At 33.8% G+C, this 27,892-nt stretch overlaps 1 protein-coding gene across 3 annotated transcripts in view; it reads right to left on the reverse strand.

The window, feature by feature from the left end:
• The window catches only part of Slain2 (SLAIN motif family member 2), a 59,153-nt gene that overhangs the window by 11,447 nt on the left and 19,814 nt on the right, over nucleotides 1-27,892 (reverse strand). For 2 of the 3 annotated variants that reach the window (XM_077803148.1, XM_026385212.2), the window contains exons 3-7: nucleotides 21,762-21,926; nucleotides 19,885-20,046; nucleotides 16,465-16,824; nucleotides 15,863-16,000; nucleotides 7,487-7,564 (exon numbers count right to left, since the gene is read on the reverse strand). In XM_077803148.1, the coding sequence (XP_077659274.1) occupies nucleotides 7,487-7,564; nucleotides 15,863-16,000; nucleotides 16,465-16,824; nucleotides 19,885-20,046; nucleotides 21,762-21,926 (903 nt within the window). The remainder of the gene's footprint in view (nucleotides 1-7,486; nucleotides 7,565-15,862; nucleotides 16,001-16,464; nucleotides 16,825-19,884; nucleotides 20,047-21,761; nucleotides 21,927-27,892) is intronic. The other variant, XM_026385222.2, reaches the window with a different exon arrangement.

Genomic DNA, 27,892 nt, shown 5'->3' on the forward strand with positions numbered 1-27,892 from the left:
TACCAATTATCCCCAAATTTATATATACATTCAGTGAAATCCCAATTCAAACTGCAATAGGGTTTTCAATTATTTTTAATGGTAAACACTGACAAGCTAATTCTAACATTATGTGGAAATGCAAAGAACCAAGTATAGGCAGAATAACTTTGAAAAAGCATGAAGCTTAAGGATATATACTACCAGACTTATAAAGCTACAGTAATTCAGAGTGTTTGCTATTGTCCTATGGGTAGACCTACAGATCACTGGAACAAAATAAGTCATAAATCACCTGCATGTATATGGTCAATACATTTTGAATAAACGGGTGAGAATATTTGGAACAGATAGTCTTCTCAATAAATGGTACAGAACAAGTGGATAGGCATACAAGAAAAAGTGAACCTCAACCTTATTTCATAGCATATACAAAAATTAACTCAGTGCATTACAGACATAAATGTAAAGTATAAAACTATAAATAAATTAGTTGAAACATAGGATAAGAGCTTCATGACCTTGTTGTGTTAGGCAAAGAATTATCAGGCAGGGTACTAACAGTAAAAGAACAGTTATATACTGGACCTCATCAAAACCAACAAGTGAAGTAACCACCAAGAAAATGAAAAGACAAATCAAGAGTTGAAGGAAATGTTTGCAAAACATGTCTCTTCAGTAGATGAATGGATAAAGAAAATGTGGTGTGTATATATACACAACAGAATATTATTCAGCATTAAAAGAGAATAAAATCATGGCATTTGCAGGTAAATGGATGGAGTGGGAGAATATAATGCTAAGTGAAATTAGCCAATCCCCCTCAAAAACAAATGCTGAATGATTTCTCTGATTTAAGGATGGTGATTCATAATATGCTGGGGGGGGATGGGAGGATTAAATGAACTCTAGATAGGGCAAAAGGGAAAAGGAGAGGGAGGAGAAGGGAGGGAGCACAGGGGTAGGAAAACGGTGTAATGTGATGGTCATTACCCTAAGTACATGTATGAAGAAATGAAGGATGTGACTCTACTTTGTATACAACTATAGATATGAAAAATTGTGGTCTATATGTGTAATATGAATTATAATGCATTCTGTTGTCATATATAACAAATTAAAATTAAAAATAATTAAAATAAATAAGCCTCCCCCCAAAAAAAGTGTCTCTCTCTGATGTATATTGTATTCAGAAGGCATAGAACAAGAAAAATTGATTTAAAAAATTGGCAAGAGTTCAACTGCTACTTCATAAAGGAAAATATATGACCGAGAATAAAAAGACACTGAACGCCATTAGTCATTAAGAAAATGCACATTAAAACCAGGGTAAGTTATCTACAATAGTTTGAATGCATTCTCCAAAATTCACGTATTGGAAATTTACTCCCTAAAATAACACCTTTGGGGTGGTGGTAGGTCACAAGGACTCTGCCCTCATGAGCAGATATGGGAGTGGCTTATATGGGAGTGGGTTCTCTTTCTTCTGCTATTCTGCCATGTAAGGACAGAGAGCTCCTGTCTGCCATCTACCATGTGAGGATGCAGTAAGAAGGTTCACATGAAGACATCAGCACCCTGATCTCAGACTTCTCAGCCTTTAGAACTGTGAGAGAATAAATTTACATTTACTATAAATTACCCAGTCTCAGGTATTGTTATAATAATAGGAAATGGACTAATACACCACTGTATATCTATTCAGAATTGCTAAGATAGAAAAGACTTATGTGACAAGTATTTTTGAGCACTTAGAGAAAAAGGAATTCTCAAACATTGCTGATAAGAATGTAAAATATTATAGCCACTTTGGAAAAATAATCTTGACAGTTTCTTATAAAATATGCTTACAAAAGGAGTGAGTGATTTTATGCCAAAGAAAATGAAAACATATGTCCACCCAATGAAAGCACATACCCATACAAATATTTGTATACAACTTTATTAATAATGGCCCCAAACTGAACAAAGCTCAAATATTCATCAGGTGAATGTACAAACAAATCGTGTTATATCCATACAATATATACCACTCAACAATAAAAAGGAATAAACTACTGATGTGCACAAGAGGGACTCTCAAAAATTAGGCTGAGTAAAATAAGTGCCAGACACAAAACAGTACATCCTAAAGAATTCCATTCATGTAAAAATGGAATTCTAAAGAGTGGTTGAGTAACCCCTAGGAAGACGAGAAAAAGAAAGCTGCGAAATTAAAAACAGAAAACAAAAAATAAATGGCAGATATAAATGGTAGCATCAATAATTGCATAAAGTGCAAATAGTGTACATATACCAATTAAAAATCACAGATTTGCAGAGTGGATTAAAAACCATAACTTCACACTATTCATAAGAAACTTCATGTATAACAACATAGGGAGACTAAAAGTACAGAACATTCTCTTCTGAAAATATATAAGGAAAAGCTATATTAAGTAGATTTGGATAATCATAAAAACTGAAAAAATGAAAAGGGATGACTCCTAACGATATAAAGTTCAAACTATCAAGAAGACATACAATCCTAAATGTGTATGTACTAAGCAACAGAGCTGTAAATTCGTGAAGAAAAAAATTGATAGAACTGAATGAGGAGTGGGCAAAACCACCTCTTTCTTCATCACCATCTCAACAACTGATAGAACCAGGCAGGAAATTAGCAAGGATACATAAGGACTCAGGAATACCATCAACCATAGCAGCTAATGCACACAGGATCTAATCAGTACTACACTAACAACAGCACACTGCATACACAATCTTTTCAAGTGCCTACAGGCACTTCCCTGTAGAGAAGTTCAACTCTTCTGCTCTGCTCTTACTTCAGGACCAAGATCTCATCTGAAACTACTCAATACTTCTCTTTTATTCTAGCTCCATTTATTCCTTCTACTACTCCTCCTGGAGTGGTCCCCATCCTAATATCAAGACCATATGCTGAGCCATAAAGTAAATATCAACAATTTAAAAAGAACTGAAGATATAAGAAGTATATTGTTTGATCATAACATAATCAAATTACACACAACAACAAAGAGGTAACAGGAAAATCTTGTAACAGGAAAAGTACTTGTAAATTAGATAATATACTTCTCAATATACTCCATAGAATGAAATAAAAAATTAAAATACAACATAAAAACTGTGGGGCATAATTAGGAAAAAGAAAAGTTTTAAGTCAATAATCTAAGCTCCTACTTCAAGAATCTAAAGAAGAGTAAAATAAACCCAAAGTAAAAAGGAAATAATAAGAAACAGAAATCAATGAAATTGAAAATAGAAAAATAAAGGAAAGAATTTAGTAAAACAAAGTTGGTTCTGTAATATCTATTGTGTTAATAGGGTTTAGGCACTAAGCATCCATGACTACTGACATTATAAAACAAGGAAATTTTACTTTATGTGTTTGCTAAAAACACAAAACTAAATCTAATTAATTGCCTAGATCCAATTACCAATTTCTGAAAAGGAAACTACTAAATGATGCCACAGAAAAGTAAGGAGTAAAATCCAGTCTCTAAGAACCTCTGCAGAACTAATGTCATGGTAAGCAAGCAAACAAATGGAAGAAAAGGAATGGAGGGAAACTATATACTAAGAGAAATTTAAGAAAAGCATATGCTAAAAAGGCAAAACTACACTTATTACTTGGATGATAAAACCAGACCGAAAAGAAATGATTGTCATAAATATTCAGAGGAGTGGCTACTCTTAGTGGAGAGGATAGAAAAGATTTTGGCCTTGGATCTCAGAGGTATTCTCCAATCAAGTTTTACTAGTAATTAAGCAAATATTTAAAATTCTACCTTATATCTCTTGTCTATTTCTCAGCTGACTCAGAGCTTATAGAGGTGGGCTATGTAATGATAATCTCCAAACCACAACAAAACCCAGAGAATATGCAAGCCTGAACTACTTAAGAGATTAAACAAAAGAAAATACATATAGGGCCGGGATTGTAGCTCAGTGGTAGAGCACTTGCCTAGCACGTGTGAGGCACTGGGTTCAATCTTCAGCAACACATAAAAGGAAATAAAAATAAAGGTTAACTGTCCATCTACAACTAAAAATATAAAAAATATATATATAAGAAAACACAAATTTCTCTTCCTTTACTAAGTCAACAAGGAAATTGAAATTCTAGTTCATAGCTAGAGTCTGGGTTGTCTTGTCATCTGATGATCATGGAGGGTAGGCAGTTTGATAACTCAAGAATCATAAAAATAATATAACCCCTCTAAGAAAAACTTTAAGATTTGGCCAGAATTATGGTCTTCTGAACCTAATAGGCATAGTAACAAAAAAATCTTTTAAAATTTGAAGTTATATGAACCTATCTGATTATAAAAAATACTATGAAGCAGCTTACATATATAACAGATAAAATTTATATAAAGTCACCTACTCAGGCTGGGGTTGTAGCTCAGTGTTAGAACACTGACTTGCCTAGCATGTATGAGGCACTGGGTTTGATCCTCAGTACCACATAAAAATAAATAAATAAGGGGCTGGGGTTGTGGCTCAGTAGTAGAGCACTTGCCTAGCATGTGTGAGGCACTGGGTTCAATTCTCAGTACCACATAAAAATAAGTAAAGGCTCATCCACAACTAAAATAAGCAAACAAACAAATAAAAAGGTATTGTGTCCATCTACAACTAAAAAAAAAAAAATGTTTAAAGTCCCCTACTCTCTTGCCTGTTTTAGATACAACAGTTACTTTCCAGTTCATTTTGATGGGGGTTGGGGGTTGGGGGAGTGCTGGGGATGGAACTCAGTGTTCCACATGATAGCAAACACTCTACCCCTGAGCTGCATACCCAGACTGCTCCTACTCATAGCTAAAGAAGTACTAAAAAATATCTAACAAGTTTCAGAAAAGAAGCCCAAGGTTCTCAAATACTTCTACAAATACCCTGTTTTAAAAAAAACTTATACATATTTATGGGGTAAAATGTGATGTTTTGATTCCTGTATACATAGGGTAATGATCATACCCTTCATCTCATACATTTATCATTTCTTTGTGGTGAGAGCAACTTTGCCTCTAGCTATCTTCAAATATACAATACATCATTGTTAACCACAGTCACCCTACTGGGCAACAGACCACCAGATTTTCTTCTTCCTATCCACTTGCAACTTTATATCCACTAACAAATCTCACTGTTTTTCCTTTCTGTCTCCACTTTTCAGTCTTACATAATCACTATTAGTCTGTTCCACCTCTATGAGATGAACTTTTTGAGAATCCACATGAGATCATACATTATTTGTCTATGCCTGGTTTATTATGTTCCACGTCCTACAGGTTCATTCATGTTGTCGCAAATCACAGGACTTAATCCTTTTTTAATGGCTGAAGAGTATTCCAGATGCCATATTTTAAAAATGCACTCATCTGTTGTTGGACATTTAGGTTGATTCCAAAGCTTGGCTGTTGTGAATAGTGCTGCAATATACATGACAGAGGAGATGACTCTCTGATACACTGATTTCACTTCCTTTGAAAATATACCCAGTAGTGGGATTGCTGAATCCTAAACTCTTTTTTAAGTTTTTTTTTTCCTTTTAATATCTACCTCTAAGTTTTCTATATGATAGGTATATATTACTGGCTTGAGTCATCAGTTTTAAACTTTATCTATTGGCTTTCTCATAGATTAAATGAGATCTAACTTTCCTGCTGTCCTTCACTTCCGCTTCCTATCCCCTCTTTCTACAAACATAGCTATCTATGAACATAATTGTTGGTTAAATCTGATTTCAGTGTTTATATTATTATAAACATTTTATATATATATATATATATATATATATATTTTTTTTTAGTTTTCGGCGGAGACAACATCTTTGTTTGTATGTGGTGCTGAGGATCAAACCTGGGCCACACGCATGCCAGGCGAGCGCGCTATCACTTGAGCCACATCCCCAGCCCATAAACATATTATTATACTATGTAAATATTATTCATCACAGAGCCAAAAGGTATACTATAATCATTTATTTTCTTGTAAACTTGTAAATAACACTAAGGTACCCTTTCTTATTAAAGATTCCTAAGAAAGCATCTCCTCTATCAAAAGAACATAATCTATATGGTCTATTATTTCTGTCCATATACCAAAAAATAACCATTTTGGAGAACTATGGTAAACTTTTTATTTTATTTTATTTTTTGGTATTGGGTTTTAAACCCAGGGGCATTTTATCAAGATGTGCTTGAACCACACCTTCAGTGCTTTTTAATATCTATCTATATCTATTTATTTATTTATTTTTGAGACAAGGTCTAAGTTCTGAGGCTGGCTTCCAACTTGTGATCCTCCTGTTATAGTATCTTGAGTTGTTGGGATTATAGGTGTGTACCACTGCATCCAGATATAGTAAACTTTTGATACTGAATACACAAACTTTCACACATCCTACGTTTCTATTCCCTTCAGATTCTACTCTCAAAAACTAATTTTCAAAATTATATTCAATCCACTAAGTCATTGCTATAACACTCAAAAAGTAATGAATATGCTAAAATATCTATTATAATACTTTAAAAACCATATTAACTAACTTTTGTCAACAAATCAAATCTCAAACTTCTCCCATAATTTTCTTTAGTGCTTATACCCCTTATTTATCTCTGCTATTTATTGTGTTCTAAGGCTATCAGGAAACCCACACGTCTTGGATAGAGGAAATTTTTTCTCATTGTTTATTTTTGTTTCATTTTCTCTGAGGTTTCTATTCATTCTTTTTTTTTAAGTTGTAGTTGGACACAATATCTTTATTTTATTTATTTATTTTTATGTGGTGCTGAGGATGGAACCCAGGGCCTCACTCGTGCTAGGTGAGCGCTCTACCGCTGAGTCATAACTCCAGCCCCTCTGTTCATTCTTATTTCTGCTGATCTACCTAATAATATACTTTTCTCCCAATTCTAATTTCTTCCATCTTTCCATACTCCAATCTCTTAGAACTAATTCCATAGCTTTGATGTACTACTTTCACATATTTCTTCAATATTTAGCTGTTATAAAAGCCACTACTCGATCTACATTCCAAACATATCAACTGACCACAACAATTTGTGTTTTAACTTCAATCAGCTTCTAAAGTAAATATCCCATTTCATCCCACAGGTAAGTAAACCCCAAAATCAATGTCTGAGGAAAAAACATTACCATACAGAAATGTCTCATATCTAACACTTTAAAGCACTTTTTATTAGTTCACTCACATTAAAACAATGACATTTGGTTTTAGGTTGGTAAGAAAAATTATCCCTTTTTTTTTTTAAATCATTTATTCCTTTCAGAAAAGCAATCCAATACATACCTCTGTAGAAAATGTGTTTCTTCTGGGTTTATCCAGATGACAGATAAGCAACCCACATTATTTTATTATTAAGGGGAAAAAAGAACAAAATGTGCCTTATGGACATCACTGACTCAGTGATTTAACTACATCATTTGTTTCAATTTAAACTTAGTAAGAGGCTGTAGTTACCTCTTTTTGTAGATGAAGTTTGAAGCAACTGTTTGGCTTTGAGGGAAGTACGAGGCAAATTTTTCAGCCTTTGCGAAGCTGTTGAAAAATAAGGAACTGTAATATTTGCCTGAAAGTATAAGATAAAGACTATAGCTTCTGTAAACTTGAATATTTTAATGCAAACTTTAAAATTTATCAAGGAACAGAAACCATAAGGTGAAATGTTAGAATCCTACAAAGCAGAGGAATTTTAAGGTGATGCTTAGTGAATTAAGTTGGAAAAGAAAAGGGATGGAAATCTTAGTGCACGGTGCAAACTTTGAGAACTAGTTTCTTGTGGATGAAAAAAATCTCAAATATATCATCTGTCAAAATAACAAAGAGAAAACAAACCACCAGCAAACATGCCACAGGATGCAAAGAATACAAAGATATAAGTGATGAACCCAAGCACATAGTATAGAATAAAATAAATGCAATACTTGTTCAATGCAAAAAAGCGCATTTTGGCAAAGCAGTTACTGTTAGATGAACTGCCCTAAAATGAAACAACGATCTCCATACTCAAAAAGGAGAAGAAAACTCAGAACCAGCAAGTTCTCAGGAAGTCACAATCTGGTGGCTTTAATATGTTCAACATCATCTTGTTGTAAAATCATCTTGTTGTAAAATTTAATATGTTCAACATCATCTTGTTGTACCTCAGATTGTGGGCAGAACCATATCTGGGCTATGCACATATGTAGAGGTGGTGTGTGTGTGAGTGTGTGTGTGTGTGTGTGTGTGTGTGTGTGTGTGTGTTTTGAGAGGTCTAAATGAGTTGGAGCACATGACATTTAAAGAGATCAGTGAGGAATACTAAACTTGTTTCAAGAGTTTCAGCTACACTGAAACTCTCTAAATTGGCAGATAAGATCCAGATATAGTAAACTTTTGATATTGAACACACAAACATTCACACATCCTACATTTCCAGGGCCATCTAGAGTTAAAAGTGGCTCCACTTATTCCAATATCCAATTATCAGAGTCCTATACCAATCAGTGCAGTCACCTATTTAAGTGGCTCTGAAATGTCCTTCTATTGATTAGACAGACTTTATATACTTTTAGAATTTATGTGTAAACCAAGACAAAAAACAGACCCTACCTCTACAAGTTTAGTTAAGGCACAAATAATCACTGGGGTGATAAAGGATACTTGACAGATCATCAGGGAGAATACAAGGAAGGATTTGTCTTTCCTCTATTGCTTAGCTTTATCAAGCTAAATAACTAATTTTTTCACAGCTAATACACTTTTTTAAAGAAATGTACTTAATTTCCAATTTTATAGCACTCCAAACATTACTATAGCTAAATAATATTTGATGCTAACTCAAATATTAACAGGCAGACTAGCAAAAATTTCTCATTTAAAAAAAAATCAAAATTTTAATCGGTTACCTTATATCTATCCCACAAAAATTTAGGATGTTATCATCATTGGATATTCTATTTATTTATATGTTTTCAATCAGTCATATTTTCATCATTCCAACCATTCATTCGTCTATCCCTGTATTCATGCAAATAAGAGAGTTATCTGCTTTCTTTCAGGTACTGTTTTGGGTACAATGGATTTAGTAGCCAACTAGATAGACATAGTTTTTACTTTGATGGAATAGTCTAGAAAAGGAGAGACAGACAATAAACAATGTTGCAAAATATAAGGCCTTCCAGATGGTGGCAGGTGCTAAGGAGGAAAATTAAGCAGGAAAGGGGGACAAGAAGTAAGAGATTTAAGTTGTAACTATAAATACAATGATTGCGAGATTTCCCTAAGATGACATTCGCACAAAGATCTGAAGGAAGAAAAGGAGTAAGCCATGTAGATATCTAGAAAAAGCATTCCAGATTGAGGAAAAAACAATTGTAAAGAATACTGAGATTGGAACATAGTATGTTTAAAGAACAGAAAGGAGGCTCAGAAGGGCAAGGAAACCAACTGAACATATTCTGGCAAACTACAATGTTTTTCAGCCATTAAAAAATTTTAATGAGGGCTTAATATCAAATGCCATTTATAGTAAACCCTTTGGAAAGATCCTATTTGAATTAACAACTACAGTGACTTCAATGGACTTTTTTTGTTTTTTTAACCTCTTCCATTTCATGGTGACATCACAATAGCATCTACATACAAAGGAAAACTGTCCACCAGGAATTTAAAGAATCAGATTACATACATACAGGATCAGGCAGTAAATAGGAAATCTGCCTGACACAGCATAAAATGAACCATGTTCATAAGCTACTACACACATGCATGTTAATCAAATAACAAAACTAAGTTTTTATCTTATTTATCATTCTTAATTTGATCAGTCTTCTAAAGACAAAAATTAATTTTTTTTTTAAAGTTCTGGGGACTGAATACAGGGGACCTCTACCACTAGCTACATCCTAGTCCTTCTTTTTTTTTTTTTTTTTTTTTTTTGAGAAAGGATCTTTGTACATGCTGGCCTTCAACTTGTGATCTTCCTGCCTCAGCCTCCAGAGTTGCTGAGATTACAGGTGTGGGCCCTGTGCTTGGTACATCATTTTTAAAATAATGAAGTGTTCTAGTTTAAGTGAAACTCCAGATCTTTCTAAAATAATATAATTAAATGTTAACTGTTTGAAAATATTTATGACTTAAGGTTTTCCTTGTTTCCTCATTAAAAAAAAAATACAATTCTAAACTAGCAAAACCCCTGTAAGAAGCAAGGATGCTACATTAAAACAATTATCCTACCTACCCGCCCCCTCCTTTTTTTTAGTGGGAAATGGGAATTGAGCCCAAGGATATTTCACCTCTGAGCTACATTATCAGTCTGAGGGTCCTTGAACTTGCTCTTCTCCTGCCTCTGTCTCTCAAGTAGCTGGGATAACATGTACATATCACCACACCTGGCTAACAATTTATTCTTTGATGCTACGGTTATTTAGGTTAATGTCATCTTCCACAAATCAACTCTTCTGAAAACCTCCATTTCTGGGAAACATGTACTATTATTTTAAGTCATTCTAGCTCAAAAATTTGTTACTTAAATTTTATTTATATACCTCCTATAGTTTCTTAGATCAATACCTTCCTTTATATCCTCATGGTCTCCTAAATATTTTCATCGCCCTATTTTTGGATTAGAACAGTTTCCTTTGGGGTCTCCCTACACCTACTCTTTTTCACTCAATTTATGTACATCAAGGAAATAAGATGAAAGTGCCCAGCACCTGCAGGAAATAAGCAAGTGTATCATCAGAATTCAGAAACAAAATAAAACCAGCTGTTTCTGTTTTCTTTTTTTTTTTTAACACCTTCATTTTATTTGTTTATTTTTATGTGGTACTGAGGATTGAACCCAGGGCCGCACACATGCGAGGGGAGCACTCTACCACTGAGCCACAACCTGTTTCTGTTTTCTATTATCATGCTCCAGCAATAATAATCAAAGTCAGTGAGAAAAAACACTCTTCCCTGGGGAAAAAAATGGTTTATTGGTCTAAATTATACATAATAGCTACAGAAACTATTGCATTTTAATAACATTATGCTACTTTTAAATTATTATTTCATAGTAATCTGAAATCTTTCAAGCTTACTTCAACAGTGTGTGCCTCTTACCCTGTGATACACTATATTACTATATAAGTACACTAGAAACAAACAATGATGATAGAAAGACTATAAAATCAATGAGTTACCTCAATTTTGTCATTACATGTGTCTTTGAACTTGTGTTTGAAATTTTTTAAACTGTGAAGACTTTAAAAAAATCATTAGACTAGGTCTACTCCCTGCCCCCAGCACCACACACACACACACACACACACACCCCACACACATACACACAAAGCTTAGACAGTATGGCACTTTCTGGAATTTATCGTAAAATGTGATTTTGTGACTCTCTATCCAGCTTAACTTTACACTGAAGTTTTTCCGTATACTGCTGTTTGTTGAGCTTCAATAGTCAAAGATTAGTTCTGAAGAATCATTGACATTGTTTGAAGAGATAAAGCTGTAATTTTATTACCGTAACAAATTAATATGTAAAAATATATTTCCTTGTTTAGAAAAAGAGTAATGTAATCTTAAATCCTATCATCTTCTTTCTGTACTATAGTATTGATTTTATTATTTTTTACTGACAATTACAAAACACAAAGTTCAACAAAAATATTTCCACTGTTGGCACTTTTTCCTGGCTATTGCTCCTCTAATTAATTTTATTTCATGATTATTACTGAACACAGCTTTATCATTTAGGGGAATGTTAAAAAAGACTCTTCTCCAGGTACTAATACTAGTAAGCATAAGCCACTATGAATGGATTTTAAAGTGAAATACCCTTGGGTTCTCTCACCCATGACATTTTGTTTAAAACCTTTTATTACTTACAAATTCTCATTTAGTCATCCTTTGATGCTCTCTGACTCTCCACTTCAGCCTTCTCAGGGCTACCAAGTCGCATATCTTAGATTTATTAAAACAGAAATAACAACACCTAGATTTTATCACTCCTTGTTGAGGTGTCTCCCAAAAACTCAAGTGTGAGACAATGCAATAAAGTTGAGAGGTGAAATGATTGGGTTATGAGAGTCTTAATCAGCTACCCTAACCAGCTGATAGGGATTAATTGTGTGGTAGGAACTATAGGCGGGTAGGGTGTGACTAGAAGAGGTGTGTCCCTGGGGGCAAGCCTTTGGTTGTATATATTTTGTCTGTGTTAAGGAAAGCTCCCTGTTTCCGGGTAGCTTGTTCCCAGCCACTTTCCTCTACCACACTCTTCTTCCTCACCTCACAGAGCAATGGAGTAGGCCTTCTATGGACTGACACCTCTAAAACTGAGACCCAAATAAACTTCCTCTTCTAAAATTGTTCTTGTCAGGTCTGTTGGTCACAGTAGCAAAAAACTGATGAAAACACTCCCTTCACCACCACCTTTGTTCAACTCTTCATTTTTGGTCCAGATTATGCAATACCCTTCCAAGTGATTTCTAGTCTCTTCACTTTATTCCTTCTCCATATAATATCAAAATAAAGTTTCCAAGAGAAACCTTGATTAAAAGTCCATCATGACTCCTCATGCTTACAGGGTGAACTCTTTACATGATATTTAAAAACTCTCAGTCTATTTCCTATCTATACGTCTCCTCCCTCATCCATTCAGACCTTATGCTTCAGTCATACAACAAAACACTAGAATCAGGTTGCCACTCTATCACTTTTCTTGACTGCACTTGGGAAAACTGATACATCTTTCTTTCTTTGGCAACTCATATAAGCTAAGTTGGCTATTTTTTAAATGTCTTTTTTGAAAACTCTTCACACTTTTAATACCTCTCCTCTGTTCTCAAAGAAGTTCCTGCTTATCATTTCCTGCTATTGGAAAGCATTGGCTGTCAAACACATTTATATTTTCAGTGCTAGGAACATAATTTATACCCAGCAACTTCTATTAAATGATTAAGGCACACATAAGTGACTGACTACTGGAGAAAATCTGAGCATTCAAGGTCCTCCACAATAAGTGATTCTCAAACTTGGTTCTGCCCTGAAATCAGCTGAGCCTTTTTTTTTTTTTTTTTTTTTTTGGTAAAGGGGATGGAACCTAGGGGCGCTTGCTTAACTACTGAAATACATTCCCCTTTTTAAAAAATTTGAAAGAGTATCACTAAATTACCCAGGCTGGCCTCAAACTTGCAATTTTCCTGTCCCAGTCTCCCAAGCAGCTGGCATTTCAGGCATGTGCCACTGTGCCTGGCTTCAACTGAGACACTTCTGAAACGAGAGATTCTTGGTCTCCACCTCAAATATATTCAATCAAAATGCCCAACACACTACATTTAAAAAATTTTGTGATTTGATAATTGATCCAATATCACTGTACTATTTATTCTTACATTGAAGTTCTAGGAATATTACTCATTCTTAGACTAGCCTGTTAGTTTACTTGTAAAATGATTTATTTCAATTTATGTTTCATAATTATATAAGATTCAAGTGCAACATTTTAGTGTTTTGTTAATAAATAAAATCTAGAAAGAATTCTCCCCTCTGGACCTCAGATAAGTCCGGCTATACATAAGCTGAAAACTGCCTTTAGCTCTTACTCTTCACTGAGAGGTTGAGAACAGAATGTTGATTCTATGTTTATTCTCTGGGGGTATACTCTGAATCTTATGTAAAAATATTCTTACACTTTACTCTCTGTGATAATTCAAAATTTATTTACAGTTCAATCTCAAATCATTTCTAATACAGTCATCCAAGAATGTATTCCAAGATGCCTACTCATTTGCAATTAGGTCAGCATGATGTAATCCAAACAATGAGGGGAAGGAAACCAGGAGTCTCAAGGAAGTAATGTGAAGGAGTAATTTGGCCTTAGTTTTGCCACTTTTCTAGTTAATATGACCTTGCATGATTCAAATAATTTATATGGATCTCTGATCCCTTTCTATAAAAATAAGGAGTGGATAATTGTGAGATTCATATGAAATAATATATGTCAAAGTACTTTAAACATTTCAAAATACTAAACAAATTTTGGATATTTAAAAAAGTCAGTAGATTGTCTTAAGGCTTTCACTCCCCTTCTCCTTATTGTTGAGACAATAATTCCTATATTTTTCTGAAAACCAAACTTTCTGCTAAACCTGCCTCTGGTAGTTTTAGAAAGCAAGGTAAATTAGTCTTTTGGAAAAAAAAAAATGCCTCTGCCAAACATTCTTTCCTTTAATTGAAGAAACTGAGAAAATGACCTGAATCCAGGACATGTGCAATGCTCTGGTTTTCTTAAACTTTTTAAGTCATTCATATTTTCCAAATATGAAAGTTGAAAATTGGTAATAGCTATAAAAGTTGGAAAACACATTAGCATTCTCATAATACTATATCTGAATGCCAGCATCCACAATAATGCAGCCACAGCAAATAAGCATATAAAAATAGTGATTGGCATAGTAACAAGGCAAAAGAAGTGGTCCCATAGGTGGAAATAAGCAACCTTGCAAAGTTAGCTTCATGCAGACCAGCAAGTAAGAACCAAAGCTCTACCACTTATAGCTGGAAAAATAAATACTTAAAACAAATGCAACATACATTAAATAACTTAAGCTTACATAAAAAAATATAAAATACCAATTCATTTAATAAAATGCATAAAACTTGCTATATATGCACATAATTACATATCAAAATATAAAAATTTTATATGTAAGACATTTTAATGCAAAGATATATATAAAATTTCAAGAGAAAACAGATAATTAGGTTTTTGCTCCACAATACACTAACTTTAAACAAAATTCTTCCAAAATCTTTATAAAAGAAATTTAATATTAAGTTTTAGGCTTGCTGATATTCTGGATTTTTAATTTTCCAAATCATTTTGACAATAGTGTAATTCTACACTAACATAAATGTTTGTTGACATTTTTAATTACAAATAAGTTTACTATAGCTAAAAATATAAACAAGTACATGCAAACAGGAAAAAAAAGGATGATATCAGTTTAAATTCTTCTGTCTGTATATTATTCTAATATTGAAATAACATGTTTATGAAACAGCATACATATTTTCCACAAAAGAATAAATTAGTGGGGCTAGAGGTGTAGCTCAGTGGCAGAGCGCCTGACTAGCACATGTGAGGCACTCACTGGGTTCGATCCTCAGCACAATAAAAAAAATTAAAAAGAATATATTAGTAATTAGGATATTCAGATTCCCTATATATTTTCCTTAATTATCAGCTTCTGGGGAAAAAGGAAAAATAATGTGTCTACATATTCAACTTTGATATTGGTTTATTATACTACAAGTATGAAAAAATGAATTGTTTACTTTTATTTTGATGTGCTCTAAAATATAATAAACTTTTAGATATTTTATTTTTTGCAGTGTTGGTGATTGAACCTGGGGCCTTGTGCATACTAGGCAATCATTCTACCACTGAGGTATAATCTCTGGCCTAAGATATGTAAAAAGTAGAGATTTTTAGAGAAAATTTAAGTACTTATTAAGAAAATGACCTGAATCCTGGACATGTGCAATGTACATTTGGATAGTATATTGGTTACTATTTCTAATTTCTTTAAGTGAAAGCCAAATCTAGTTCCTTTTTAAAAAAAAAAAAAAACCTATTGTTTTAAAAACATACTTCATTTATTTAAAAATTTGGTAGAGACTAAAGTTTCATATAATTATAAGTATTAATAGGAATTAGATATTTCAGGGACAAATTCTAAATTTTAATATAGTATGATTATCTTATAGTAACAGTTTAATAGTCATTCAGCACAAATATCTATAATTTTTATTTTCCATTAATCAATTTATACCCAAAAACATAAGAAAGATACTTACTGGCTGAAGCCTGAGATTGCATGCGAGGTATTCCTCCATTTGGCACTTGAAAATTTGAGTCACTTCTGCTGCTTTTCACTGAGTCAACTTGTGTATTAGATGTACGGGACAGGTTTGGAAGACTGCGCCTTAGTTTTTCTACAAAAATAGGATTTTAATTTTTTTAAAAATGAAACCATTCTTTCAGATGGAGAAAGAATTAAAATATTAATTAGGATTCAAAGGAGATTTACCTAAACATTCTGCCTATTATAAAATAGAAAAAAACAGGAAGTACTTATTTAAAAATAAAAACTCAACCCACAGTCTATATAAATTGGTAGGTTAAGAGAATCCTTAAAGGAAACAGCCAATTATATATTGAAATCTACATCTAAACAAAGATCATTTCATGAGTAAAATAAAGCAAAAGTAACACAATCACCTAAAGTTAAAATGACTTTCTTTTTTTGTATTGATAAACGATGAATAAAATGGCTCACCTGACTAAACTCTTATTTATTTGAACTACAAAATCTTGGCAAAACCGCATTACTTTCACACTGAAATACGAATGATTTTTTTCAGAAGCATTCTAATGAAAAAAATATGCTACGTTTTACCTTCATTTTTAACATTGCTTGTCTGTAAATCTGTGGGATGGCCTTGAAGTGAAAGGCGTGGCTGCTGTAAGCGGCTAATCATAGGCTGTGGGGACACTCTACTATATTCTATTCCCCGAGCAGGAGATCGTGAACGAGGTGAATTTCTGGGCGACTGCTTAGGTGATGGTCGAGGTGAATTGCGTGGTGATGGTGAAAACCTGTTAACAGCAGGGTATACTGCATGATGCATATTGTCATCTTCATCATCTAAACTTTGTGCATCAAGTTCCTGATCACTAAAAGTACCCCGTCTTGTAGAATTGCAAGATGAACCAGAACTGCGCCGAGAAGTGGTGGCTGCATATTCCTGCCGGAGACCTGGCAACAATGAATATGTTATTTCTTTAACTATATTTTTGATTATTTAAATATTTTTTAAAATGTAAAAGTAAAAAATTATCATTGAAAAATTCAAGCAGTATAAAGTTGAAAGGAAAACTCCCTTTCTACTTTTAGACATCCTGCCATCATCAGGATGCATAAACCACATCTGCAGATTATTTTTAAATGAAATGAAAATTTATAAAACCTTTGCCCAATTTCTAGATTTCACTTAAATCTGAAATTACAAGGTAGAAACATAAATTTAAAATACTTCTACCCCTACACACAACAATCCAAATTTGAGATTAATATTAAAGGAACACTGAAGGAAAACAATTACTGTGCAAGCAGTGAACAGAATATATCACCAAGCAAATAAACTCCTTAGATACTTAATCCTTGAATCAACATTATAATGCAAAAAAATCACAGAATCTAGGTAATTTAAGCAAGTCCTGCTAACTATTGGCAATCCAGTAAAAAAGGATGTCATAGAGTAGTTATATATTTACACACAGAAAATGCTGTTAACAAGTTCCCCAAACTAGTGATTCTTATCTTAGAATCACTCCAGGATATCTTTATAACTACAAATTGTTGGGGATGCAGCTCATTGGTGGAGTGCTTGCCTGGCATGCGTGAGACCCTGGGTTCAATTCTTAGCAATACACACCAAAAAAAAACCACTAAAAATTCTTGGGGTCCAGTTCACCCTTTGGTCAGACTGAGGAACTGACAGTTTCTCAGTGTCTAGTTATAACAAATATGGCACTAATGTCATCTAACAAAAGACAACAGACCAGTGAAAGAGCATTGTTTTCAGAAAAGAAAAATCCAAACCTCGATGTAGTCTAACAAGAGGATGCTAAGAAAGTCACACTCACAATAGGATTTTGCATTTCTCATTTTAAAAACCAGAAAGCTCGACTAGGTACAATCTAAATCTGCAATTTTGTATCTCTAATTATAATAGAAATCTGGAAGAATTATGTTGTAAAAAAAGAAACTCATATTTAAAAAGGGAGAAGGAACGACTTGTTTTTAAGGGAGTATACCATATATTTTTAGCAGTGTCTTTTTTTTAATTTACTGAGAAAATAAATATTCATGTATGTGGAAAAAGGATTACTGAAGTACCGAGAGGCTAAAATTCTATTATCTTACCAAAACACAATATAAAAGCTGCACTAAACCGTTGACTGAGCTTTTAACAAAATATTGGTATCTAAAGTCAGGTTTCAAACAAGAAATGAGTGAGTTTACTCCAAGGTATAAAATTAGATGGCATTCTTTTTTCCTTTCATATCCATGAATAATTAGCTTCTGACTTGTTGAATGCCACAGAATCAGTGAGGAGTTAAAATAAAATTACAGAAGAAATGGCTAACATGTCATTAGTTTTTAGAGCTAACAAGAAATAAAGAATAAGTCAATCTCCTATCTTTCCAGCAGTATTATAAATGGGAACTGAATCAGCAGAGGAAGAAACATTCTACAGTTTCTTAATGTTATAGCTTGATAAATCTTACTACACATTTAAAGAAAAGGTAATGCTCTAAGTAAAACCAAAGGTTTTAAAATAAATTTTAGCAATTCTCATCAGCTAATTGCCAAGACTCTGAAATGTGTATTTCAAGGATCTTTTCATTGAAAAGGTTAAAGGGATCACTTTACAGATATTTCTTACTTCACAGTTTAGTATATGGCATCTTATGAGATGCACCAGCAAGAACAAAACTACCACAACCACCTTACATTCAAATTAGAGCCAGGACATCCATGAACCTTTGAAATAGTATGAAAAATTTCATGTTTATGTATATTTTGGAGATGATGGAGGCTATAATTTTTACTACATTCTCAAGACAGTTTCTAGACAGTTTCAAGGACCATGCTGAAAGTACCATCACATGCTTCATTTAATTTAATGTCACAAGTTCAGTTTTTTTTTTTTTAAATACACACACACACACACACATCTAGTTGTGGATGAATCTTTTATTTTTACTTATTTATTTATTTATTTATTTTTTTTAAAGAGAGAGTGAGAGAGGAGAGAGAGAGAGAGAATTTTTAATATTTATTTTTTAGTTCTCGGCAGACACAACATCTTTGTTGGTATGTGGTGCTGAGGATCGAACCCGGGCCGCACGAATGCCAGGCGAGCGCGCTACCGCTGAGCCACATCTCCAGCCCCTACTTATTTATTTATATGTGGTGCTGAGAATAGAATCGAACCCAGTGCCTCACACATGTTGGGCAAGTACTCTACTACTGAGCCACAATCCAAGTCCTCATAGATTTTTTTTTTTTAATAAATTTGTGGTTTCTCAAGAGAGTGATATCTGTCACCAAGAAGAATATCACAATAGCTAGCGGCCCTCATAGTACTTAAATAGAGTGTACAACAGTGATTTTTAAAATTCATGGGGGAAGAGGTAGGTAAAAAGGAAGATCTAAAAGATCTAAAAAGGCTCTTTAGGGGAGCAAGTTTTTTAAAAAAGGCTGAGAAACACTGATTTACAATAAAAGACACACAGTAATAGAGGAATAATCCCACTTCTGAGTGTGGATACAAAGTAACACACAGGGTATGCCAATTAGTCACAGAAGCTAAGCATAATATGCTTTTCTCTGCCTTTCATATAGCAAAACTGCCCTATGTAAAATAAACTCTGAAAATGAATAAACAAGTACATATGTGAACAAGCCTCTGAAGTGTCCATTTAAAAATTTTTACTTTCACTGTATTACTATTCTCACAAGACATATTTAATACCTACAGTAAAATCATAAAGTAGTAAAAGAAATAAAAAAGCCCCCTTTTTTTTCCCTCATGTTTTCTGGTACTAGAGATGGAACCCCAGGGTGCTTTACAACTGGGCTACATCTCATATCTTCTAATTTTTTATGTTAAGACAGGGTCTCTCTAAGTTGTCCAGGCTGGCCTCAAACTTGTAATCCTCCTGATTCAGTCTCCTGAGTAGCTAGAATTACAGGCATGTGCCACCATGCCCTGCAAAAATCTCAACTGTTGGCAATTAAAATACTTACTTTCTTCCTGCATCCGGGCTAGAATCTGCACATCAGTTACATCATTTAACTTATAATTGGATCCAATTGAATCTTCATCTAATTCTGAAGCACTTAACTCACTATCTATAGAGGATTGAGGACTGAGCGGAGGATTTCTGTCTGATGAACTTTTGAAGTTACCTTGAGAAAAAAAAAATCAAACTTTAATAAGACCAAAATTGAAAAAATACCTGTTGCAATCAACTAGATATTATATCCTTTGCTTCAGATCATTATTATTCTGCCCTTTGTTTGCAAAATATATATATTGAACATATAATGAAATTAGAAATGGACTTTATTAAGAAAAATGAGGGCTATAGAAACTCATTTATATACTATGGCATGAACACAAAACTCTTTTTCATTTAATATAATTTACCTATTCCTTTATAGAGAACAATTCAACCCAGTGCCTGGAAAACAGATGTTATCAAATAACTCTAGGCTAGAGGATTTCAACCTTTACAACAAAGTCAATGAAATTGCTCTACAAAGTAGATGAATCTATGATGTAGTATTTTCTTCTCTCAAATTCAATCATTAACAAGAACCATCATATTTTCACTTAATAAAAGCATCTGTTTTTCCTAAACAAGAAAACTCTATAATTTGAGGAAAATTGGATTCCTTAGACATTTAAAAATACCCCCCCCCCCCAAAAAAAAGAACACTAGGCCAATTTCTCCTGTATGATGTCATGTTTACAAAATTCTTCTGGCAAATTTGTAGTGGGGGATCCAAGGTGTGCTGAGATTTAGTGGTGAAGCACAAAAGATGGGATGAAGAAAGTAACTAGATTAAAAAAAGAGTACTTTATCATTCTAAAGCAAAAGGGAGACAGATCAGAAGAATAAAGAATACATGCTTTTCTAGGCAAATACTTTTATGTGCTCATCAACTTCTATTGTAGAATAATAAAATCCTAACACTGTCACTAATATTTCTAATACAGATTTGAAACACTTGTTTTCCACATTTCTTCACCATAAGAGTCAGTTCCAACATGAAAGGCATGTAAGGAGAGCAAGAAAAATACAAAATAATTAACATTTACATTATCAAGGAAAAAGGAGCAAAGTGCAAATGATAGAAAAAGTACTACAAGGTTAGGCTCAAATAATGCCTGAATCAAATTCTTTATAATAATTATTACAGATTAAACTTTTTAATTGTCATAGGAGAAATAACTATCAAATAACTATATACTAGGCAAAGGACAGGGTCAATAAAGTTTAGAGAACTCACAGGTTGAAAATCTACAGTGGTTAACAATACCTCAATCTTAAAGTAAGGTTACTTAATTAATTAAAGTAAGGTTAATTAATGAGACATAATAATAGCAGTAATAGGAGTAAATGAATGTGTCAGTCATAGAATCAGAGAAGAATATATTTTCTCCAGTTCATTGCAACCTGCACCTTCTACGTTACTTACAGCACCCATCTCTCTTTTAATACATTCACATATAACCTCATATTATTGCTTATGGTTAATATCAAAGCCTATTAAAACTCCTTTAAAGAGTATTTAACTTTGCAGCTTTTATAACCCACACAGGCCATTTGATAAAGATCTATTGATTAAGAGAGTCAAGGTTCTGACCCCATTTAATTAGACCAGATTTTAAAACTTCTAAGTACATACTAAAGAAAATTACATAGATAGAACACATTGACTTATCTTTGTACTCCTGGTGCCTAGTATAGCTTCTGTTGCAAAGCGGTTCCTCAAAGAGATTTTCTCTAAGCAGTTAAAAAATTCATAAATAAAAGGAACCTGAACTAGTTATTTTCTGAAGTAGGGTAGTGAGTGTAAAACCATTGATTAATAACTCCATTCTATTTTCTCCTTACCTGAATTTCCAGGAAGTATAAGTTGTTTGACTATAGGAGGTCGCACTGGGGTTGAGGATGGAGAATTGAAGCCACTGCTGTATGGGCTACTGGCATTTGGACTGTAAGGACTTGAGTAACTCATAGAGTTGAAAGGATTATTATATAAATTCTGTCTCTTGAGAGCTGCATTTTAATGAGAAGGGGGAAAATCAAATCAATAACAGAAAAAGTTAGCAGTTTATTAAAAAGTTTTCCTATTAAAAATTCGTTAAATCATTATCTCAGTTTAAATAAACATACTTACAGTAGTAGGAAAAATATAATCCCAACACACGCTTTCATTAACTGTTATGCAAACAAAACAGCAGCCACATCAAATGATAAAATAATATAGGTAGAACATATTCTAAACAGGCTACTGGCTATGAAATTAATTCACTTCTATCTTGTTAGAGAAAGTGTTTCTTTAATAACTCTTCCATCAATCCTGTGTGAGCTTTAAAAATAAATCAAATATGAAAATACCTGTGCCTAATTTTTCTATAATACACATTATTTTTAAAAACTGCACAAAATATTAAGTTTTTATTCTTATTTTTTGGTGCTGGGGATTGAACTCAAGGGCACTTAACCACTGAGTCATACCCCCAGACCTTTTTATTTTTTGAGACAGGGTCTCACTAAGTTGCTGAGACTGGCTTTGAATTTGTGATCCTTCTGCCTCAGCCTCTCACATTGCTGGGATTACAGGTATGCACTACCATGCCTGGCAAATATTACATTTTTAAAATGGCCTTTAGGGTTTTGAAAAAAGAAAGCAATAATGACTGGTTAAGTCAGTCAAAGATTAAAAAAAAAAGGGGGGGGGAGATTTGCCTTTTTAAAAAGAAAGTTTATTCCCACCCCAAATAATACTTTTGTTACAAGAAAATCACGCTTTGTATATAAAATTACACAAATAGTACATCAGAAGGACTAAGATATCAAGTGAAATTATATATAAGAAAAATCAATACTTAAACTAATATTTTCCCCCTCCATCCTATCCTAAAATCCACAGCTTATTCAATATTTATTAGGATGGCCAAAGCGTTGTAGAAAACATACAAATATAACATGGTACTTTCTCTTAAAAGGCTTGCTAGTAAAATAGAATTGGCTAAAAAAACAGTAATTGTAAAATAAGTACTACAATAAAGGTGCAGAAGGTTACAGAAATGAACTGAGAAATTTTACAACTGAGAAAATGGGTAATATTTTTTGGAAGAATAGGCACTGAATGGTCTTAAGAGGATGAGTAGTAATCTGATAGGCCACTAAAAGTGGATAAAGTACAAATGTGCTGTGTTTACAATATGAACAAAAGTAGTGTCTTGAAAATGCACAGCATGTTCAGGGAATACACGGAGTAGTCTAGTATGGAAAAGCATATGGGAGGGACAGCTCAGAAAAAGTAGCTGGGAACAAGTCATGGGAGGCCTGGAACACTATGCTCAGGAGTCTTAATCCCATTGAGTAGCAAAGATAAAGTGATCAGTAAATTTTAGCAGAAGTGCTGTGATTCAATTTGGGGGAAAACAGAGATGGAAATAGTGATGTTGAATAGGCTAAAGTAGGCAGTATACAGAGACTAGAAAATTAGAAGAAAAAAAGAAAAAGGGCATATGAAAAACTGGAAAGTAAATAAAACAAACAAACAAAAACAGGTGCCTTGTTTCTGGTTTACCTACTGACAGAGTAGCAGTTTGGGGAGGAGGAACACATTTTCTGTTGTACCATGTGAGATGAGATACCACATTTTATACATATTTAGTACATAGTATGGAAGCATCAACCTAAGAAGAAACAGGCTTGCAAATTTCTATCTCCTTATTCCTTTACAATCTCCTTTAAAGCTTACTATCTTTTATTTAGTTATTAACCACTATCACTCTATGCCATATTCTTTCTCCTGAGAAATCTCAAACATACACACAACATCAATTATCCTCTATCTGCCAAAGGCTCCCCATTATTTCTACTTCTAATCCTAAATTTCTTCTGTACATCAGTCCCACACACACTACCCATTTAATGTCCCTCTGGAGGTATGGCAAATATATCCCAGAATTCACATATCAAATTAAACTCATGAACTTCCTGATAAAATCTATTTCTCTTCTAGGGGTCCCTCTCTCAGAATGATAACATTCATCCTGTCATACAAACTGGAAACCTAGAAATCACTGTTGATCCAGGAACATTGGTGCATGCCTGTAATCCCAGTAGTTCAGAAGACTTGAGGCAGGAGGACTGCAAGTTCAAACCCAGCCTTAGCAATTCAGCAAGGCCCTAAGTAACTTAGTGAGATCTTGTCTCAAAATAAATAAAAAGGGCTGGCTCAGTGGTTAAGTGCCTCTGGCTTCAATCCCTGGCACCAAAAACCAAAAATTGTTGACACTTTTTTTCTTTTTCATTTCCTTATAACTGATTCGCCACATTTTTTCACTTCATCAACTACCATTTGCTCGATGACATATTTTTTGTTTTTCATGTAAAGTTCATGGCTCATAACTCTTTCCCCAAGGCAAGCCATAAAAACTAGAAGTTTCTCCTTTAAGATAGGTCACAGAAACTCTAATCTTCCCTTGCCTTACTGTCTTGAAGCTGGCCATAAAAAAATTCTTTTATCTACCTTGTCTGAAAGATTATAAGACCTCAATTTCAGAAGGTGTTCTGTCCCATACTCACAAGAAAGGAATCCTGAAGAATCTGGAGTTCAGATAGGCTTTCCTGGGTTTCCTCACCCAGTCTAGTAGCATTAGATCATACCCTTTTTGTCCAGTAACATTTCAACATGGTTGTCTGTACTTTGCTCATGCCTTTGCAATGTAGTCTCCATAAGCCCCCCCAAAGAACAGAGTTCTAAGAGTTTCTGTACTCTTCTGAACATGTACAGATTCCTGGAAGGTGATGTGCCTGGAAAGGGCAGATAAGCTCCATGCCCCTTCTCTCATATCTCCATTTATGCATCTCTTCATCTGTGTTCTTTGGATTATTCTTTATAATATATTGGCAAACCTAAGTGTTTCCCTGATTTCTGTGAGCTGTTCCAGCTATGTAATCAATCCTGAAGAGGCACAGTAGGAACCCTAATTATAGCCAGTCAGTCAAAAGCACAGGTTACAACCTTGGACTTGCGATTGGCATTTGAATGGAGGACAGTCTTGTGGGACAGAACCCTCAATCTGTGGGATCTCATGCTAGCTCCAGGCAGACAGTGTTAGAACTTAACTGAATTGGAAGGAGCCCAGCTGATATCTACTGTAAGCTTATTGCTTTCTTCCTGGAGGGGAGATATCCCCAACTTCTGAGGTCACAGAGTCTTTTGTGTGTTGATTGTTATGGTGTGTAAATAGAGAAAAATGTTTTGTTTTGTTTTGGTTTTTTTCCTCTATACTTCCCAACCCATCCAGCTAGCATCATGAAATGTCAAGAGCATCCTACATTCACTCTTGGCCCTCTCCACTCTGCTCTTCATACTACTGCAAGAATGTCTTTTCTAAAGTGCAAATTGGGTAGTATCTTCCAATCCATCATCTTACACTCTTACATAAAACTTCTATATTTTCCCAATGTTCTTAAAATAAAGATCAGAATACTTAATGTGGCCTATAAGATCTCATGGTCTGGCTCCTATACATTTTTCTGACTATAATTATGTCACATCTCTTCCTTCCTTACTCTTCTCCAGCCACAGTGACTTGTTCCAGTTCCTCATATAAGCCATTGGCTCTCTTACATTGAGCCTTTGCATATATTCTCTCTATCTGCAATGCCTACCTCCTATTCTCTCCTTCTCCCTTAGTACACTTACATTTTTATAAATCTTTTAGGACTCAGGTTAAAGATCACTTCTTGAGAAAAAACCTTTGTTTCTCAAAGCTCAAAGCACTGTATATCATTCCTTAATTACACATTATCAGTTATAAGGATTATTTTTAAGATTCCTCTGCCAGATGACATACTCCAAGAGTACAGGTACAGTGTTGTGTTTCTTTTTCTTTATCCTGCATCTCTCACCTTTTCCTAAAGTCTGATACATAAAAGGCTCTCATGCATATATTCAGCTTAGTTTTTTTGAATCAATGAGATTAATTCAAATAGAGATGACACTACACACCACAGAAGTGGGGAGAAATACCAAAAGAGATGTGAAGCAAAAGACAGGCAGTCAGAGGGTTGGTAGGGGTCATGGGAAGTTATTGTTTAATACAGATACAGAAATTCAGTATAGGATGATGAAAAGTTCTGTCCAGATGGACAATGGTGATGGTTTCACATCAGTGTGAATGTACTTAATTAATGCCAATGAACTATACATTCAAAAGGGTGAAAATGGAAAGTTTGTGCAATATTAATTTTACTACAAAACAACAACAACACATTGGCAAAAATGGAAGCACCTTCAAAGAAGACAGAAAAGAAATCAGCAGGAGGGGTAAGAGAGGGTAAAAAAGATAATGCAATAGCATAAAAACAAGATGAGTTTAGGATCAAGTGGTACTGCACCTTAGAGAAGTTAAATGGGATGAATAGAAACTGTTCTATAATACAATACCTAAATTCCCAGGAAGATTTACCTTATCAAAAAAAAATTTTTAAATACAATCTCCTTGGAAAAAGAGTAGTTTAGGAATGAAAGTTCAAACCTGCAATAGCCAAGTTATTTTTCCTGAAAAATTTTAAATGTATGCATTTAAAACATACATTATGTTGATAGCTATAACTATTATTGTGTGCATATATATACAATTAAGACATTGTTAAACAGATCTAGTACTTGATTGCACCTAGTTTTAGATCAAGAGAAACTCCTTCACTTACACAAAGCAAAAATCAACTACTCTTTTTGTAGTACAGCAGCTTTGTTTTTCTCTCTCAAGGACAGATTACTGGTTAATAACTGGTAATATTTCCTGTTTTTTAGAATGTGTGAAACCAGGAATTTGTGAACTATAGCCTACAGGCCAAATCCAAGAGACCACTTGTTTTTGTAAACAAAGTTTTACTGCAACACAACCATGCTTATTTATTTACATATTGTCTATGGCTGTTAGTGTGCTCATAGCAGTAAAACTGATCTCTCACATCTCACAAAGATTAAACTGACTCTTTACAGAAAAAGTTTATATATTTCCTTATTGTCTGATATTCCAATAAGACTATAAGTTCCATGAAAAAAAGGATTTTTTGATCTATTATTGCTATGTCCTCAGAACTGAGAATAATCTTCAGAACACTAGGCCATTAACATTTACTGTTGAATGGTGAAAAAGTCCTAATTAAGTTGTAAATTATATTATTTCCAAGGAAAGACACGGTACTCAAAGTATAAAAAAATGATCCTAAGAATTTTTTTTTGGGGGGGGGGTACCAGGAGTTGAACTCAAGGGCACTGGACCACTGAGCCATAAGCCCAGCCCTATTTTGTATTTTATTTGGAGATAGGGTCTCACTGAGTTGCTTAGCACCTCACTTTTGCTGAGGCTGGCTTTGAACTTGAGATCCTCCTGCCTCAGCCTCCTGAGCTGCTGGGATTATAGGCATAAGACACCACAACTAGCTAAGAATATTTTTAATAAATGTTTAAATAATATCTAACTGCAGTTTGGTCAAAAACTTCCAGTTATTTCAAGTTGTCTACACACTTGCCTATATAGTTAAATTTCTTATGAATAGAACTTAAATCAAGCTCCAGAGAATAATTCTAAAAACAAATTGATTTTCAGACAGAACTTTTTTGAAAATTACATTAAGACTACTGTTTTGAAAAACAGAGGGAAAGTAGGACTTTAGTATCAAAGCAATCTCAGATTCAGCAGCTCTATAATCACATCCTGTTAAGTTATATGTAAATATACCATTTCTCCTTTCATTTTACTATATACCAGTTTAGCTAGTCTTCCCTCTGGTACCCTGACCAATTTCAGCTTAAATGCTAACCAAAGAGCATATATTTCTATAATAATACTAATATACACTATTTAAAGTACACTACTGCTAAGCAAATGCAAAGAAAAATGAAAAACAAAACCTTTTTCCAGGATTAATAATCATGCATCAATTCTTTACCATCTGAGTATTTCAGAAAACAACAGTTTTAAGAC

This window comes from Urocitellus parryii, chromosome 10 (genome assembly GCF_045843805.1).
Source record: "Urocitellus parryii isolate mUroPar1 chromosome 10, mUroPar1.hap1, whole genome shotgun sequence".
Lineage (NCBI taxonomy): Eukaryota > Metazoa > Chordata > Mammalia > Rodentia > Sciuridae > Urocitellus > Urocitellus parryii.